The 17,559-nt window shown below is 43.4% G+C and overlaps 2 protein-coding genes and 1 non-coding gene across 5 annotated transcripts; 2 read left to right on the top strand and 1 right to left on the bottom strand.

Moving 5' to 3' along the window:
* Positions 1 to 172: 172 nt before the first annotated feature.
* Positions 173 to 7,356, bottom strand: LOC121742139. 3 transcript variants are annotated; one of them, XM_042135185.1, is made up of 3 exons: positions 6,796 to 7,356; positions 3,209 to 5,863; positions 173 to 2,467 (listed from the first exon to the last, which is right to left on the bottom strand). In XM_042135185.1, exons 2-3 carry the CDS (start codon positions 5,855 to 5,857, stop codon positions 377 to 379), a joined length of 4,740 nt encoding a protein of 1,579 aa, XP_041991119.1. In that variant the 5' UTR covers positions 5,858 to 5,863; positions 6,796 to 7,356; the 3' UTR covers positions 173 to 376. The 3 variants fall into 3 exon arrangements, with proteins under 3 accessions (XP_041991119.1, XP_041991120.1, XP_041991118.1); XM_042135186.1 differs by having other exon boundaries at positions 173 to 2,176; XM_042135184.1 differs by having other exon boundaries at positions 173 to 5,863.
* Positions 5,139 to 5,245, top strand: LOC121742807. Its single transcript, XR_006038143.1, has one exon. It is a non-coding gene; the product is annotated as a small nucleolar RNA R71 (small nucleolar RNA).
* A 5,723-nt stretch (positions 7,357 to 13,079) lies between the features above and the next one.
* Positions 13,080 to 17,259, top strand: LOC121742147 (mucin-5AC-like). The gene is made up of 4 exons (XM_042135196.1): positions 13,080 to 13,258; positions 15,741 to 16,274; positions 16,642 to 16,738; positions 16,836 to 17,259. Exons 1-4 carry the CDS (start codon positions 13,198 to 13,200, stop codon positions 17,017 to 17,019), a joined length of 876 nt encoding a protein of 291 aa, XP_041991130.1. The 5' UTR covers positions 13,080 to 13,197; the 3' UTR covers positions 17,020 to 17,259.
* The last annotated feature ends 300 nt before the right edge of the window (positions 17,260 to 17,559 follow it).

Raw genomic sequence — 17,559 nt, 5'->3', positions numbered from 1 at the left:
GCGATTCGTATTTCTGGAAACGCCCGGTCGGGCGATTTGCACTTTGCAAAACGCCCGGTCGGGCAAACTTTCTGGACAATCTCGATTTCTGTAAACGCCCGGTCGGGCGATTTGCACTTTGCAAAACGCCCGGTCGGGCGAACTTTCTGGATTCCAAGTCCATTTCGCCATTTCGCCATTTCGCCAGTTTTTTTGTCCGCTTTTCACCCATCAAAGCCTATCTCCTGTTCCACTTAAAACACACAAAACACACCAAAAACAAGAACAAAATAAAAACACACCAAAAACACAAAAGCTATAAATTTTACCTACTAGGGGTTGCCTCCCCCATAGCGCAATTGTTTAACGTCATTTGCCCGACGCTTTGCAAGCTCCACTACTCAATCAAGGCAACCACAAAGACCTCGTCTTGTTGCTCCTTGGTAAAGAACCTCTTGAGATTTTGACCATTTGCCTTGAACGTGCTTCCATCGGGTCCTTTGAGCTCCATTGTGCCATTGCTCATGACCTCCTTGATAGTGAAGGGTCCCGACCACTTAGATTTTAGCTTGCCCGGAAAGAGTCTCAACTTGTGGTTGAAAAGCAACACGGCATCCCCCTTGTGGAATTCACGCCTCTCAATCATCTTGTCGTGATATGTTTTCATTCTCTCCTTGTAGATTGAGGAATTAGCATAAGCTTCATTCCTAAATTCATCAAGTAAATTGAGGTGAAGCTTCCTTTCCTTGCCGGCCTTGGTGAAGTCCATGTTCATTTGCCTCACCGCCCAATATGATGAGTGCTTCAATTCAACCGGGAGATGGCATGATTTCCCAAAGACCAATTGATAAGGTGACATCCCGATTGGCGTCTTGTAAGCCGTCCTATACGCCCATAGAGCATCGTCAAGCTTGAGAGCCCAATCTCTACGGTTAGCATTGACACTCTTTTGCAATATTTGTTTGATCTCTCTATTGGCCAACTCGGTTTGACCATTAGCTTGTGGATGATAAGGAGTTGTCACCCGATGCTTCACTCCATGCCTTGCTAAGACCGCCTCTAGCCACCTATTGCGAAAATGAGACCCTCCATCACTTATGATAGCCCGAGGTGCGCCGAATCGCGTGAATATGTTCTTTTGAACGAATTTAATCACCACCTTTGAATCATTAGTTTGGGTAGGAATGGCTTCCACCCACCTTGATACATAGTCAACGGCTAGTAGAATGTATTGGAACCCACTAGATGGAGGAAAGGGCCCCATGAAGTCAATGCCCCACACATCAAACAACTCGACTTCAACAATTGTCGTCAATGGCATCTCCTTCTTCTTAGAAACACCCCCCATTCTCTGGCACTCGTTGCATCTTCTCACGTAGTCCTGGCAGTCTTTGGTGATGGTTGGCCAAAATAGACCACTTTGGAGCACTTTCATAGCAGTCCGGTTAGCTCCAAAATGCCCCCCACTAGGTGCGGTGTGGCAATGCATAATAACGGACTCCCACTCCTCTTGAGGGACACATCTTCTAATCACCATGTCGGCACATCTTCTAAAAAGACAAGGCTCGTCCCAAAAATAGAACTTCACGTCGTGGAAGAACTTCTTCTTTTGATAGTCCTCAAGTCCTTCGGGAATCACCTTAGCAACAAGATAGTTCACAATATTGGCATACCATGCCACTTGACCCTTGGCCACATAAAACAAATGCTCATCCGGGAATTCTTCATTGATGACCAACTTCAATTTTTCCTCTTCACTAGCATGCTCCAATCTTGAGAGATGATCCGCCACCACATTCTCACACCCTTTTCTATCTCGGATCTCCAAATCAAATTCTTGAAGGAGCAAGATCCACCTTATAAGCCTTGGTTTTGCATCTTGCTTAACAAATAGATGGCGGATGGCGGCATGGTCAGTAAAGACAATAGTTTTGGCCCCAATAAGGTAAGGGCGGAACTTGTCAAAAGAGTAGACCACCGCAAGCATTTCCTTCTCGGTAGTGGTGTAGTTAGCTTGAGCCGAATCCAATGTCCTACTAGCATAATATATCACCCGGAATATCTTGTCTCTCTTTTGTCCCAAAGCCGAGCCTACCGCCACATCACTTGCATCACACATGATCTCGAAAGGTTGAGACCAATCGGGGGAGATCAAGATTGGGGCACTCACCAACGCCGCCTTGAGCTTCTCAAATGCCTGCGCACATTCAAGAGTGAAATCAAATTTTACATCTTTAGCTAGTAAATGGCAAAGGGGTCTAGCAATATGTGAAAAATCTTTGATGAAACGCCTATAGAACCCCGCATGGCCTAGGAAGCTCCTCACGGCCTTCTCACTACAAGGATGTGGCAATTGCTCAATGGCAACTATCTTGGCTCTATCCACTTCAAGTCCTCCGGCTGAAATTTTGTGTCCCAACACGATCCCATCACGGACCATAAAATGACATTTCTCCCAATTGAGTACTAGATTGGTCTCCTCACATCTCTGCAAAACTTTGGTTAGATTATCCAAGCAACTATCAAATGTCATACCAAAAACAGAGAAGTCATCCATGAAAACCTCCATAATATTCTCAACCATATCATGAAAAATGGACATCATACATCTCTGAAAAGTAGCCGGGGCATTACAAAGCCCAAAAGACATTCTCCTAAATGCATAGACACCATAAGGACACACAAAAGCCGTCTTATGTTGATCCTCGGGAGCTATCAAAATTTGGTTATATCCCGAATAACCGTCGAGAAAACAATAATACTCATGTCCGGCTAACCTATCCAACATTTGATCAATAAATGGAAGGGGGAAGTGATCTTTCCTAGTGGCCAAATTTAAAGCGCGATAATCAATGCAAACTCTCCACCCGGACACCACTCTAGTAGCTATCAACTCATCATTTTTCCCTTTCACCACAGTGGTGCCCCCCTTTTTAGACACCACTTGAGTAGGACTCACCCACTCACTGTCGGATATAGCATATATCATACCGGCATCTAACCATTTCAACACTTCTTTTCTAACCACATCTTGCATAATAGGGTTTAGTCGCCTTTGGTTTTGTACCTTAGGCTTATACCCCTCGTCTAAATGAATTCTATGCATGCAAACGGTTGGGCTTATTCCCTTAATGTCCGATATGGACCACCCAATGGCTCTCTTATGCTTCCTAAGAACTCTCAACAATTTATCCAACTCGAAACTAGAGAGAGAAGATGATACAATTACCGGAAAAGTGTCATTCCCTCCAAGAAAGGCATATCGCAAGTGTAGTGGAAGTGGCTTCAACTCAAGCTTCTTGTTTTCCCCATCTTTATTGCTATCTTCACTTCCACTCCTAAGAGGTAGAAATTGTGGACGAAGTGATCTAGGGATTTCTTTAGCCGAGTCCAAAGCACCTACAAATTCCAACAACTCGGGGTTAGCATCCAAAACATCAAAAGAATGAGAAGAATACATGGAATGAGAAATGCATCTCTCTAATTGATCATCCAAGTAAGAGGTCGGTGCCACTCCTCCAACACACTCATCCATCACGGTCACAACATTGCAATGTTGTAGGCTTCCTCCCGGTTCCGCATCATGCCTCTTTAAGGCCTCATATATCGAAAATGTCACGCTCTCATCATTGAGGCGAAGTGTAAGTTCCCCTTTTGAAACATCGATCATGGCCTTCCCGGTGGCAAGGAACGGTCTTCCCAAAATAAGAGGTACAATTCTATCCTCTTCCATGTCCAACACCACGAAGTCAACGGGGAATATGAACTCATTCACCCTCACCAATATATCTTCTGCTATGCCCGAGGGATATGCCACCGATCTATCCGCCATTTGCAAAGTAATGCTAGTCGATCTCAATTTACCAATATTCAACTTGTTGAAGAAGGACAATGGCATAAGATTAATGCTAGCCCCTAGATCGCACAAGGCATTCCCCACAAAGCAATTTCCAATAGTGCACTCAATAGTGAAGCTTCCCGGATCTTGCATTTTGGCCGGCAACTTCCTTTGAATAATTGCACTGCAACTCTCCGTCAAGTTGACCGTCTCATAGTGCCCCCATTTCCTTTTTTGTGATACCACATCCTTGAGGAACTTTGCATAACTTGGCATTTGTTGAAGTGCTTCAACAAGAGGGATGTTAATTTGAACTTTCCTAAAGATATCCAAAAATCTTGAAAATTGTTCATCCTTCTTTTTCTTTTGCATCATTTGAGGGAAAGGAAGTTTAACTTCCGTGGGCTTAGGAGGAACTATTGTCTCGGCTTGATCTTTTGGTGGGCTCTTCGTTGATGCCTCCACTTCTATTGTCTCTTCTTCTTCGGGTTGCACAATAGCTTCCTTTTCGGGCATAGGGGGGCTCTTATAGCTTGTTCCACTCCTCAAATTGATAGCCTTGCAATCCTTTGGGTTAGGAATGGTGTTGCTTGGGAATTGCCCCGGTTGATGAAGTTGGCCCACGGCTTGGGCAATTTGACTCATTTGATGCTCCAAAGCCCCCATTCTCGTGGTGACCTCCACTACCGCCGTCTCAACCTTATCAATTCTCTTAGTAGATTGTGTCATGATTCCATCGGTCTTCTCCATTAGAGCTTTTAGAAGCTCATGGGTGACATCATCACTTGAAGGTTTAGAATTGGTGGGCACATTAGCGGCCCCACTTGTCGACCCACTAGGTGTAGGGAAACGAGGTGGTGGAGGTGGTTGGATAGCATTGTTTGGATTGCCATAAGAAAGGTTTGGATGTGCATTGAAGGGTGAGCGATAGCCTTGGTAATTACCACCCCCATTGTTAGGGCGATAGTTGTAGAAGTTCCTTTGATTCCCTCCTTGATGCACATAATTGACATCTTCCACGGTATGTAAAGGCTCTCCCATAGGTGCCACTCCCAAACTAAGGCCATCCACCTTTTGATTCAACAACATCATTTGTTGGTTGAGAAGATTGAATGCATCCGAATCCACAACCGAAGCCACCGGCATTGAACTATCTCGGCCCGAGCTCCAACCCTTGCTAGTATAGGCAAGCCTTTGAAGCATCTTCTTGCACTCCTCGACCCCCTTGTCCAAGAATGAACCCCCCGAACCAAAGTCTAATTGACTCTTGATAAACTCCGAGCATCCATTGTAGAAGAGGCTCACTTGATGGCCCGGAGATAACCCATGGTTGGGGCATTTCTTTAGCAAGGCGTTGAATCTCTCCCAAGCCTCGAACATAGACTCTTGGCCCTTCATTTTAAAGTGGGAGATCTCTGCTTGGAGGTTGAGAGTGGAGCTTAGAGGGAAGAATCGATCCAAAAACTTTTGGGCTAAGTCGTCCCAACTTGTAACCGAGCCCGGCTCAAGGTTATCAAACCAATCTCTAGCATATCCCGACAATGAGAATGGAAATAGCCTAAGTTTGATTGTATCGTCGGGAACCCCATTAAGCTTAGTTGTATTGGCAATCTCTAAGAATTTAGATAAGTGCCTATTAGGATCCTCCGTGGGCCTTCCCGAGAAAACACGTTGCTCCACAAATTGAATCAATCCTGTCTTCAACTCAAAATTGTTGGCATTCACCCTTGTATCATAGGGTGGATGTGGGATATTGACGTTCCCAAATGCGTCTCTAACCGGAGCCTCTCGCCTCCTTTCCTCCTCTCTTTCCCTTCTCATCTCCGCCATTTCTTGTTGTAGTTGGAGAATGATTTGGTCTTGATTTAATAGAGGTGGAGGTGGAGGGGGAATTCCCTCATTGTTCCCATGTGGATTTTCCATTGGCTCAACTTGATGTTGAGCTCTTGCTCTTCTCCTTCGTCCTCCTCTTCTTCTATTGGCGGCTTCTATCTCTAAATTAATCGGCTCAAGGGGTAAACGACTTGAGCGCGTGAGCATAAAAACCTACACAACACAAGAGAGGAAACAAAGTCAAAATAGAGCTAAACTAGAAAACTAAACTAAATAATTAAAGCAAGTAAAATATCTAAACTAGTATTCTCTATCTTTTCACAATATCAAACACAAAAGCAAATTTAGTCCCCGGCAACGGCGCCAAAAACTTGACTCGTGCTAATTTAGTATTCAAAAGCGTCACCCGCAAGTGTACGAGTTAAGTAGCACGTGGTAAGCTAAATTATCGATCCACGGAGACTAAAAGCCGGTTTGAATACTATGATGTAACTTTGAACACTATCTAGACTAATAAAAGGGGTTTTGGTTTTCTTAACTAAGATCAAAGAACAAATAAGCTAGTAAGACAATTAACTAAGAAAAACAAACAAACAAAGATAGGTTTTCACACAAATTGGGAAAGTATAGGGAAATGGATCCGTTAGAATGGATCAAGGATTTCATCTATGGGTCATGCTCATCTATTGGGCCTCAAATGCGGTTAGGAAAGTCGGGATAATCGGTTAGACCCCCTCTCGGGTGCATCTAACACGTGGGTCAATCTCTAGTGTAGGAGTCTCGTCCATACAATTCGAGATTGACTCCAAAGCACAACGGACCCAAGCCCTCTCTCTAGCTTATGCATCTCTCGATTACATATAATGCACGGAGTTGTTGATTACACATCTATCCTAATCTTGTATTTCTCAATAACATCAATTAGGTACAAGATTTATCTAATTGGTAGCTAAGCAATTAGATATTAAAAGACCAAGGTTCAACAAAACCAACAAAAGAGATAGATACGCATTCAACCATAGATTCAATCCATACAATCCATTCAAACTTCACCAAATCCCTACTAAAAGCTTAGCTACTCATAGTCAAAGCTAACATAAAAGCAAAAACAAGGAAAACAAAGCTACACATAATAGAAATGATACTAGAACTCCCTATGGTGGAATTGATGGTGGGGGGTCTCCTTCCTCCAATCTCTTGGAAATGGGAAGCTCCTTGACTTCAAATCCTCTCAAAACCTTACTTTCTTGCTAAGATTCGTGGTGTGGGAGTTAGGGTTTGGAAATGAGTGAGAACCCTTTTATATCCGGAGTAAGAAAGAGGCAAAGTTGGCAACAGCGACAAATCGCCCGGTCGGGCGATCTGTAAGTCGGAATATGCCCGGTCGGGCGATCTGGGTAAATCGCGATGAGGCTTCAAACGCCCGGTCGGGCGTTTTGTTGGATGAAAAACGCCCGGTCGGGCGAACTTTCTGTTTTCTTCGCCCGACCGGGCGTTTTTTATATGAAATTCGCCCGGTCGGGCGAACATTCTGTGGTCAGCCCGTTCGCTCCGTTTTGCCCGTTTTAGACCTGTTCTTGCATCAAAACTCCGACAAACTTGTTAACTCTAAAAAATAGCTGAAAAGTGGGTGAAACATATACTTTATACCTCAAAAGATTCGACAACATGTGTTAATCACCCATCTAAACATCCTAAACTATGAGTTTGTCACATCCCGGAACACGTCCCTGAGCCTTTTCAATGGCCGACGAATTTTGTGGAGGTAAGCTTTCTGACTTGGCTTCTTTTCCACATTTTTGATGGCCATTCTGTTGAGTTTTTTCCTTGTTCATCTTCAGAGAGCCAAGCTCGTCTCCGTGGAGCTCTCCAAAGCATCCCACGACTACGAGGAGATGCAGAAGAAGTTGCATCTTGCTCGTAGTCTGGCCGAACAGGCTGAGGCCAAATTTGAGAGGGCCCGAGCTGCTAGGATCTCGGCTCAGGATGAAGCCCGGTCAGCCAAAAACCAGCTCATCATCCTGCAAGAGCAGACGAAGCACCGGGAGGCTCAGAAGGAGGCTGCCGCCGTGGCTGCCCAGGGGGAGGCTCTCCGTGTTTACACGGAGAAACTCTTTTTGAGCGGCCAGTTCTCGGCCTTTGTCGGTAGTCTGGTAAGGCTAATTACCGATAAGGGCGAGCAGGGGGCCGACGTCGTGCTGCCTCTGTACAGCCGAGAGATAGCAGCTCGGCTTCAGAATCTGCCGCTCCTTGAGGAGCTCGCTTCATCCTCGGTCCTGCTTTCTGCAGACCGAGTCCGGAGTTGTCGAGCTGATCGGGACGAGAACCTGGAGGCTATCTTTGCCTCCGTGGGACCCGTTTCACCCGCTTCGACTTACAACGGAGAGGGTGAGGCCGAGCCGCTGGAGCAGGAGGCCGAAGTCGAGCGGGCCGGGCATCCGGAGAAGGAAGCCGATCAGGAGGCGGAGGCGAGGCCGGCAGGATGCGAGGCCGAGGCTGAGGTAGCTCAGGAGAAAGAAGCTGGACCAGACCGAGGAGCCGGAGACGAAGCTGGCGGAGTATGATTTCGTCTCCCTTCTCTTAGTCTAGTTTCTTCCTTGTAAAAGGGCCTTGAAGCCCTCCTAGTGTAAAAAATTTTCCTTGTGAATGAAAAATTCTCTACACTTGTCTTCGTATAGCTTTTCGTACTCGCCTTTATTCCTGTTGTATTTTACTATCCGCTCGGTACAGCTGCCGAACTAATATAGCTGCTTTGTACTCAAGGAGATGGAGATACTTCACTGGAAACGGCTGTACTCTTCGGCTTTAGACGAAGCTGAGAAAAGAGCTATAGCCGATCAGACGAAGAATGACGAGCTTCTGGCTCGTTTAGTGAAGCTGGAGGCCGATAATAAGGACTTAGAGTCCGATAAGAAGGATCTGGAGGCCGAGCTGAATACGACCATTGCTGAGAGGACTGCGTACGAGGATTACATCCGTGTGCGCGGGGGAGTGACCATATCAGATGTTCAGAGTCGAGTTGACGAACTGTGGGAGGAATATCATGTACTCCGGAGGAACAATGCGCTGGAGAGCTCGGCTTGCCAACAAGTTGTGAAATCATTACGGCGCTGGGCTTCTCGGTACGACATCATTCTTTCCCGGCGTCCCTCAATCGAGAGATTCCTTAGGCATTTCCCGCCAACAGATGCTCGCACTCCAGATCAAGCCTCTGGTTCCCTTGTTCAAAATCCTACTCCAAGTCAACAACGAACTCCGGAACAGCCGGAAACGTCAAGACGAGAACGGGCTCAGGAGCAACCGGAATCGTCAAGACAGGGACGGACTGAAATTCGCCGAGGAGTTGTGACTATGAGCGAGCAAGATCAGCAGATGCTTATTGCAGAGACTCTTCATCGCCGAGGGGTTAGAGCTTCTGGGGCTCGCGGAAGAGGTGTTGGGTCGAGGATAGCATCTCGTCGACCTGCTTATTCTTCATCTGCTCGGAACAACCGAACTCGGCTTCCAGAGGATTTTGCAGATAGGTGGCTTAACTTTAGCAACCGAGGACAGTAGAATAGTCCTTTGTAATGGCGTAATGCCTTCTCGTAGGGGAGCTGAATTGTCTGCCGAACGAGATTTAATAAATGAAATTTTTTCCTTTCGCTTTTATCACTGCTTACAGTTCTGCGAAACAATTTCATCGTACTTGTCCTCGGTCTTATGAAGTAAACTTCTTTGACCGGACTTGGTCCTTGGTCTGATGAAATAAACATCTTTGACCGGACTCGTCTTTGGTCTGATGAAATAAACATCTTTGACCGGACTCGTCTTTGGTCTGATGAAATAAACATCATTGACCGGACTCGTCTTTGGTCTGATGAAATAAACATCTTTGACCGGACTCGTCTTTGGTCTGATGAAATAAACATCTTTGACCGGACTCGTCTTTGGTCTGATGAAATAAACATCTTTGACCGGACTCGTCTTTGGTCTGATGAAATAAACATCTTTGACCGGACTCGTCTTTGGTCTGATGAAATAAACATCTTTGACCGGACTCGTCTTTGGTCTGATGAAATAAACATCTTTGACCGGACTTGGTTTGTGTCCTAATTTGGCGAGTTTAGTCGCCGGGATCGAACTTTCCCTTGTCCTAATTCGGCGAGTTTTATCGCGTGGATCGGACTTTCCCAGTTAACCGAAGTGGTCTTATGCAGTAAACCTCTTTGACTAGACATGGTCGTCCTCGGTCTTATGAGGTAAACTTCTTTGACCGAACTTGGTCGTCCTAATTCGGCGAGGTTTATCGCGTGGATCGGACTTTCCCTTATTGCAGTTCGTTTCAGACGAAGTGCTTATTTCTTAAGCCGAATTGTGGTCTTGTATCTTCCTGAGAAGCTTGGACTCACAATCGTTGGCTTATTGCAGTTCGTTTCAGACGAAGTGCTTGTTAAGCTGAATTGTGGTCTTGTATCCTCTTTAGAAGCTTTGACTCACAATCGTTGGCTTGTATATGTTCTAAGAAGGGGATCAGCCTTCGAAGAACAAGATACCTCAGTAACATTTGTAAGAGACGACACGCACAGAGACAGACAAAACACACAGACAAAACGCACAGAGACAAACAAAGATCAAGCAAACCAAAGAAAGCACATTGACCGAACAGGACTCAAGACTGACCGGACTGTCTCTTACAAATGGAACTTTTTGAGGTTGGAAACGTACCATGTTCGGGGTACTTGTGCTCCTGACACGTGAGTCAATTTGTAAGACCCTTTGCCGAGGACTTCTGACACCCGATATGGACCTTCCCATGTGGGTTCGAGTTCGCTCAGCTTTTTTGCTCGGCTTACTTCGTTGTTTCTCAAGACGAGATCTCCCACTTGAAATTGCAGCTTTTTCACCCTTTGGTTATAATACCGGGCTACTTGCTCCTTGTATTTGGCTGCTTTTATGCAGGCCAATTCTCTTCTTTCTTCGGCAAGATCTAGTTCGGCTCTCAGTCCGTCACCATTCATTTCTGAGGAGAAATTGAGTTCGGGGACTGGGTATGCCGATCTCAACCGGAATCACTGCTTCAGTGCCGTACACCATCGAGTTCGGCTCTGGTGTGATTTCGGTCATTTCGCCTGCCTCTGACTCCGGCTGCTGTGATTGCTATGCTTGATGGTGCCGAACTGATTGCTCGGCACTTTTAAGCGCAATCTGCGAACACACTTGCTCTTTTTCGATCACCTCGGATGACCGCTATCCCTCCTTTGGTGGGGAAGGTGTTCGGCGAGGAAGCCTCTGATCGCTATGATCGGGCTTCTTTTTGTCTTCTCTAGATGAGCTGTCTAAAGACCGTTTTCGACGGTCTGCCTCATCGGCACGAGAAAACTTGTCCGCAATGTCCCACATCTCTTGAGCTGTTTGCGGACTGCATTCCACGAGCTTTCTGTAGAGAGCTCCGGGCAGGATTCCATTTTGGAATGCCGAAATGACAAGTAGATCGTTGAGATCATCTACTTGTAGGCATTCCTTGTGGAATCTCGTCACGAAGTCGTTGATCTTTTCGTCGCGACCTTGACGTATAGAAAGCAGCTGAGCCGAAATGATCCGGGCTTCCGCTTTCTGAAAGAACCTCCTGTGGAAAGCCTCCATTAGATCTCGGTAAGATCTAATGCTGCCTTGGGGGAGGCTATCGAACCACCTTCTTGCGTTCCCGATAAGCAGCTCGGGGAACAGCTTGCACATATGGACCTCATTGAGACCTTGGTTCGCCATATTATACTGATAGCGTCCCAGGAAGTCACGAGGATCCACCAACCCGTCATAAGTCATCGACGGAGTTCGGTAGTTCTGTGGAAGGGGAGTTCGGGTGATATCGTCCGAGAACGGAGTCTTCAATGCTCCGTACATGGCGAACCCGACATCTCTTCGGTATGGAGGAGATGGAGATCTCCTGTGATTCCGGTACCGAGGAGGAACAGGAACATGTCGGGGTTGAGGATTCTTCTTCCTGGAAGACACGGCACTACTGCGGTAGTGACTTTCATGTCTGGATGAGGAAGGAGAACCCACCGTTTTCGTCTTCGGCTGTTGGCTCTTTTGCAGGAAGGCTAAGAACTCATCCTGCTTCTCAGCCAAGAACAGCTTGACAGCCTCATTCAAATCAGGCTGCTGGGAAGACTCGATGTGTGGACCTTTTGAGCGGCTTGTTCCTTCATCGTGAAAACTGGAAGTAGATGTCTCCCGAGGCTGTTTTCCGGACCTGCGGGCTGGACTAGCTTCCTCATGGTTTTCACGAACGGTATTACGGGTAGTGTGTGATCTGGTATGCATTTTTTTGGGGTGGAAAAAGGGTCAAAAATTCGCTTTATCACAAATTTGGTTCTCTGCTTCCCACAGACGGCGCCAGTGATGAATCCGCGAATTTCTGATGTTAGTAAATGCTGGTAGAGAATAAAGACTACGACACAATGAATTTACGTGGTTCGATTTACTGAAGTAAATCTACGTCCACGGGAAGAAGGGAGGGCAGAGTTGTATTGCTTGATCTGTTTTCTACAGCTTACAATACAGACTTGCTATTTGATATTTTATCTCTAGAGAGCTTCTTAGAACTTAACCTTTTTCTATCTGATCTAAGTTCTATTTATACATTGAACTAAGATCGTGGCTTGCATCACCACTAATGATGGTTGTGGATGTCGTGGAGGTCATGGCCTAAGATCGTGGATGTAGCGTAGGTCATGGCCTACGATCGTGGCCTGAGTTGACACCACGTGGTAGTGGGTGTGTTGGAAGTTGTGGAAATCCTGTATGGGTCCACTAACTCCTTGTTCGGTCGAATACTGAGACCGAACTGCTTTGGTTGCCGATCTGAGAGTAGAGCTTGATGCCGACCTGAGAGCAGAGCTTGATTAGTTGGCTTTTACCGAGCTGTAGGCTGAGGCCGAACTCTTTGTTCGGTCGAATACTGAGACCGAACTGCTTTGGTTGCCGATCTGAGAGTAGAGCTTGATGCCGACCTGAGAGCAGAGCTTGATTGGTTGGCTTTTACCGAGCTGTAGGCTGAGGCCGAACTCTTTGGTAATGCCGAACTCATACTCTTCCTTGGGCTTTGGGCTGATGGGCCGTCATTGCTGTTGGGCTTGTTTAGTACGCACCCCATCAATATGCATGCATGTGCATGTGCATGTGAGACTCACCACTTCGCCACATTCCACTCAACATAAACAAAATCAATCAAAGACAACAGTATCTATTTCTAAATGGAATTCAATCGTAGGAATATGGAGTATTAAATTTGAATTAGTATGGTCTCTTTTTGTGGATGATTCTTTCCAGTATTTTGAGGCAAAATATATTCAAAATTTCATTCTTCATGACAAAGCAACCACTTTTCTTGGCGATCAACTCCACATATTCCTTCTTTCTTTAACTTTATACCTTCCATCCTTAACCCTGCTCTTTTTTCCCAGCCGACTTTTCCATCAAATCTGTGTATTTAAAAAAACTGCGACGACGCCATTATTAACTTATACAGATATCTCCATCGCTCTTCCACCCCAACAATTAAAATGGATGCATCAGCTTCAAACAAGCTCCTTTTCATCTTTCTCCTTTCTCTCTGCTCATCAGGTAATTAATTCATTACTATACTGCACATTTTGTGGTTTTTATTTTCAAGAACATTGGTTTTAATTATTAGTATCGTCTTTTATTTCAAAATGTTTGGTCTCAACTTATCTCCAACTTATGAGTAATTCTGAATAGGATTGTTTTGAATGCTTTAGTGTTTTCGTGTGTTATACATATGATTATGAAAATTAGGAGAAGCATGAATGAAACAACCAGAATTATATCACTAGAATACTTTATCTGAATAACAACTACAGATATTATATATATATAATGAGACTCTATATATATATATATATGCAGAACTAAATCGTGCATATGATTTTTCTCTTGTGCGTCTGTTTTAGTTTGAATTTTGGGTTTAATATGCATAATTAAATAACTAATTTACACGTCAAGGCCTCACTTTTCTTCGGAGTTGCATGGGCTTTAAATTGTGTTAAAGACCAAAATCCCGACCTTTCAATGTTTTTGCAAATATGGCACCATGTAAAAGTTTGATTATGCTTAGATTTTACTTTCTAGGCAATAACTGTTATTAGGACTAATTCTAAATGTATGCATTTTTCCAATAAATTAATTACAATAACATCCTATAATTAATTGTTGATAAATGGTCAAATCTTGGTTCGTGCCACCCTTTTCAAATTCTGAAATTAAATCATCGAAAGATGAAAATTTCGCAATTATCTCATCCACCTAATTTCTGATAAAAATGGGATATATATATATATATATAATACAAACTATACAAACTTTAATCCTACTCACTTAATACAATTAATCAATGGTTATTCTAATGTCAACATTTCCTATAAATCTGTACACTCCGTTGACATCGAACAATCAGAATTTGTACACCCCCGTTGACAGAATTTGTACAATCCGTTGACATCAGCCCCCCCGTTGACAGAATTTGTACACTCCGTTGATATCAGCCCCCGTTGACAGAATTTGTACACTCTGTTGATATCAGCCCCCGTTGACATCAGTTTGTATAGTTTGTATTATAGAGAGTTTGTATTTGATCACACTTTTATATATATATATATATATATAGGGGAGCGTTATTCTCCTATTCATCCCTTAGATCCTTTATCCTTCTTAATATGGGCCGTTAGATCTCATTCATCAACGGTCCAGATGATCTGCATTATTACACTATAATGGTGCATTATTAGTCGGTGTGCATTATTCAACTGAAAATATGCATTATTAAATGACACGTGGCACCAATCTAACCGTCGGATGACAAAATCGTGGGGCTGAGATCAAGAAGGAAAAAGGAGGAAATATGCAAAAAGGAAATGAATACATCCATATATATATATAGAGAGTTGTGATCAATGTCGAACCAATTTTAAAGACCGAACTAGAGACCAAATCTGGGCCATTAGATCTAGTTTATTTGATGAGATGTGCTGCTGTGTAAATTTTTCGGTCTTCATTACAGGCCCATTTTACTTCATTGTATAGGTTTATTACTTCATTTCGTACGTAATACCTTGAAACTACAACATGTTTTTACTTTCTTCCAGTGGGTTTTGAAATGATTCAACATATGTTTCATTTGAATTCATTGACCTGAGTTTCTACTTTATTTACATTAAAAAATGCAATTTATTCAAGTAAGTTTATTACTTCATTCAGAAACGTTATTACTTCATTGGATAAGGTTTTTACTTCATTACAGTAGGACTTCAAATGCTTCTACACATACTTCATTCCAATAATTTATTACATCATTCCATGTGTTTATTATACCATATCAGCGTTGTGGCGGTGGTGATAGATATTGTAGAGAGAAAGAACGGCACGCGACGGCGAAACCGCATTTACGTACTGGAATGAAGTAATAATCCTACTGGAATGAAGTAAAAACCTACTGGAATGAAGTAAAAACCTACTGGAATGAAGTTAAATCTTCGTAACATGTTAGTATACTTATTTACCTTCGGATGAATTAAAATAGGCTCGTGATGAAGGCGAAAATAATTGATAAATTTGTGTCTCTCATCCATAAAAAACTAGATCTAAAAACCCTAATTTGATATGGTTCGGTGGTTCGTTTTTTAAGAGTGGATTTGTGAATAATGAGACTCTATATATATATATATATATATATATATTGCTACCGGTTTTAAACACATAGAAGTGTTATGACTATGTTAACTCACTTCTTTAGGATGATATGTGTTAATGTGGTAGGTGGCGTGTTTGAAATCGGCAGGCACATCATTGCATATTTTGCTAGAAAAGTGGCAGATGAGATGCAAATTAAATTTTCATCTTTTGTGATGTCCCTTGATTTATGGGTAATTAAATTAATAATTTTGATCTTTATCCGAAAATATGACACAAGATCCGAATCCATACACGTTACACACTACACTACTATATCTCATAAAATAAAATGTGATAGTACTAAAGTGGAGTATATTCTAAAAAAAGAAAGAATCCCACTAGACACTCTTATTTTCAGGGTCATTCCTCGCAAGTGCAAAAAGGATACACAACCGCAGAAAGTTGATCCAAACAACTCAACATGACACCATGAATCCTCCTTTCACAGCTACTCCGGTAACTAATCCAGTGACCACCCCAGTAACCAATCCGGTGACCACACCAGCCACCGGAACCTACCCACCGCCACTAGTCACCATTCCTTCCGCCAATCCAGTCACCGGCACACCCATTCCGCCCGCCACAGACCCCACCCTCCCGCCCGGAGGCGGCCAACCAGCAGTCAGCACATATCCACCAGTCCAAGCGGGGGGGCAGAGCTGGTGCGTGGCACGGGGCGGGGTGCCTGAGTCTGTTCTGCAGATAGCACTTGATTATGCATGTGGGATTGGAGGGGCGGATTGCTCCGCTATTCAGGACGGCGCCGCCTGCTCTAGTCCAACCACTTTGGAGAATCACGCATCCTATGCATTCAACGCCTATTATCAGAAGAATCCAGCTCCAACTAGCTGTGATTTCGGTGGAGCTGCCACCCTCACCAATGCCAATCCAAGTAATTACTTTCACTTGTCTCCATATCTACTCCTTTTTTTCATATATATTTACCTAATTTTCACATGCAGTAGTTATTTAAATCATAAAATCCGGTCATATTCTGATTAGTCTTATAAAATTTGTAATCAGAATATTAAATCACTAAGATTCAGATAAGAGTAATATCTTCAAAAATAGCCACTGTTACTACGTTATCTTTTTTTAGGGAAGAGGAGTAGCTTTTTTGTAAGTTTTCAATAAAGGTAGAGGTGCTTTTTATAAAGATGATACTAGTAGTAGTACTATAATTTATCCTTACATATGAAAATAAGATTTTTTTTTATCATACATGTCGTGATGACTAACATGACAAATATAACAAGCAGGCTCCGGTTCTTGCGTTTTCCCAACATCATCGTCGGCATCACCGGCAACGGTGTCAACTCCGGGGACAGACTTTTCATCGGGAGCAGCACCAGCTGGGTACGTAAAAGTAATTAATAGCCATCACCATTTCGTTAATTAATTATTGAACAGAAGTAATTGATCAAACTTATACTATTTGAATTGGCAATTGTAGGTTTGGTGGTACAGGTATTCCTCCAACGGTTTTGAACTCGAGTAACCCGGCACTGGGAGGCGGCATCGATGGCTACGGTGAAACTCCTCCCACCGCCAGCATTTCTTCGGCTTCCGTGACGATGGCTGGCTTTATCACCTGCATCATTCTGCCACTATCTACTATTCTTCAGTTGCGTTTATGAGTTAGGAACGTATACAAGTTTTGGGCTGTACAGTTCTTTGCGGGATATATTACTCATCAATTTCTAGTGCCCTTTTACTTCTATTCTATGTGTATTCCCACTACCACTAGCTCTGCATATACGAGATGATATAACGTATACATTAATTTCCTAGACAAATTGATTTGTATATTATGTAGCAACGGGAGGAGCTTGCAATATATATATAAGATGAACAACTATATTATTTGATGATCAAAATAAGTATGTGTTTAAATTCAAAAATGCAGCCCAAATCTTGGCCCTAGGATTAGATGATCTAATGGTCAATAATTAACCAAAAACACGGAAGGTCATAATTAAGCAGTTTTAGGTCATATTATAAGATTTGAGTTTAATGTCATGTTAAGATCATTTTAGGTCATGCTTTGTTAGTATGACCTAAACATAAACTAACAATGACCTAAACATGCCCTACACATGATATTATTCTGCGTTTCTGTATTTAAATCTAGTTTTGTATAGATTAAAACCATGTATATATATATATATAGGGGAACG

Source organism: Salvia splendens, chromosome 7 (assembly GCF_004379255.2).
Source record: "Salvia splendens isolate huo1 chromosome 7, SspV2, whole genome shotgun sequence".
Classification (NCBI taxonomy): domain Eukaryota; kingdom Viridiplantae; phylum Streptophyta; class Magnoliopsida; order Lamiales; family Lamiaceae; genus Salvia; species Salvia splendens.
Note: the sequence above shows the minus strand (reverse complement) of the source record. Positions and strands in the feature narration are given on the sequence as shown.

Bases quoted from the DNA above. Each gene is read 5' to 3' on its own strand.
- LOC121742147 (XM_042135196.1), top strand. From the start codon at position 13,198: ATGGATGCATCAGCTTCAAACAAGCTCCTTTTCATCTTTCTCCTTTCT. The intron at 13,259-15,740 runs GTAATTAATTCA...TCTTATTTTCAG, and splicing joins CCTTTCTCTCTGCTCATCAG to GGTCATTCCTCGCAAGTGCA. The intron at 16,739-16,835 runs GTACGTAAAAGT...TGGCAATTGTAG, and splicing joins TCGGGAGCAGCACCAGCTGG to GTTTGGTGGTACAGGTATTC.
- LOC121742139 (XM_042135184.1), bottom strand. From the start codon at position 5,857: ATGCTCACGCGCTCAAGTCGTTTACCCCTTGAGCCGATTAATTTAGAG.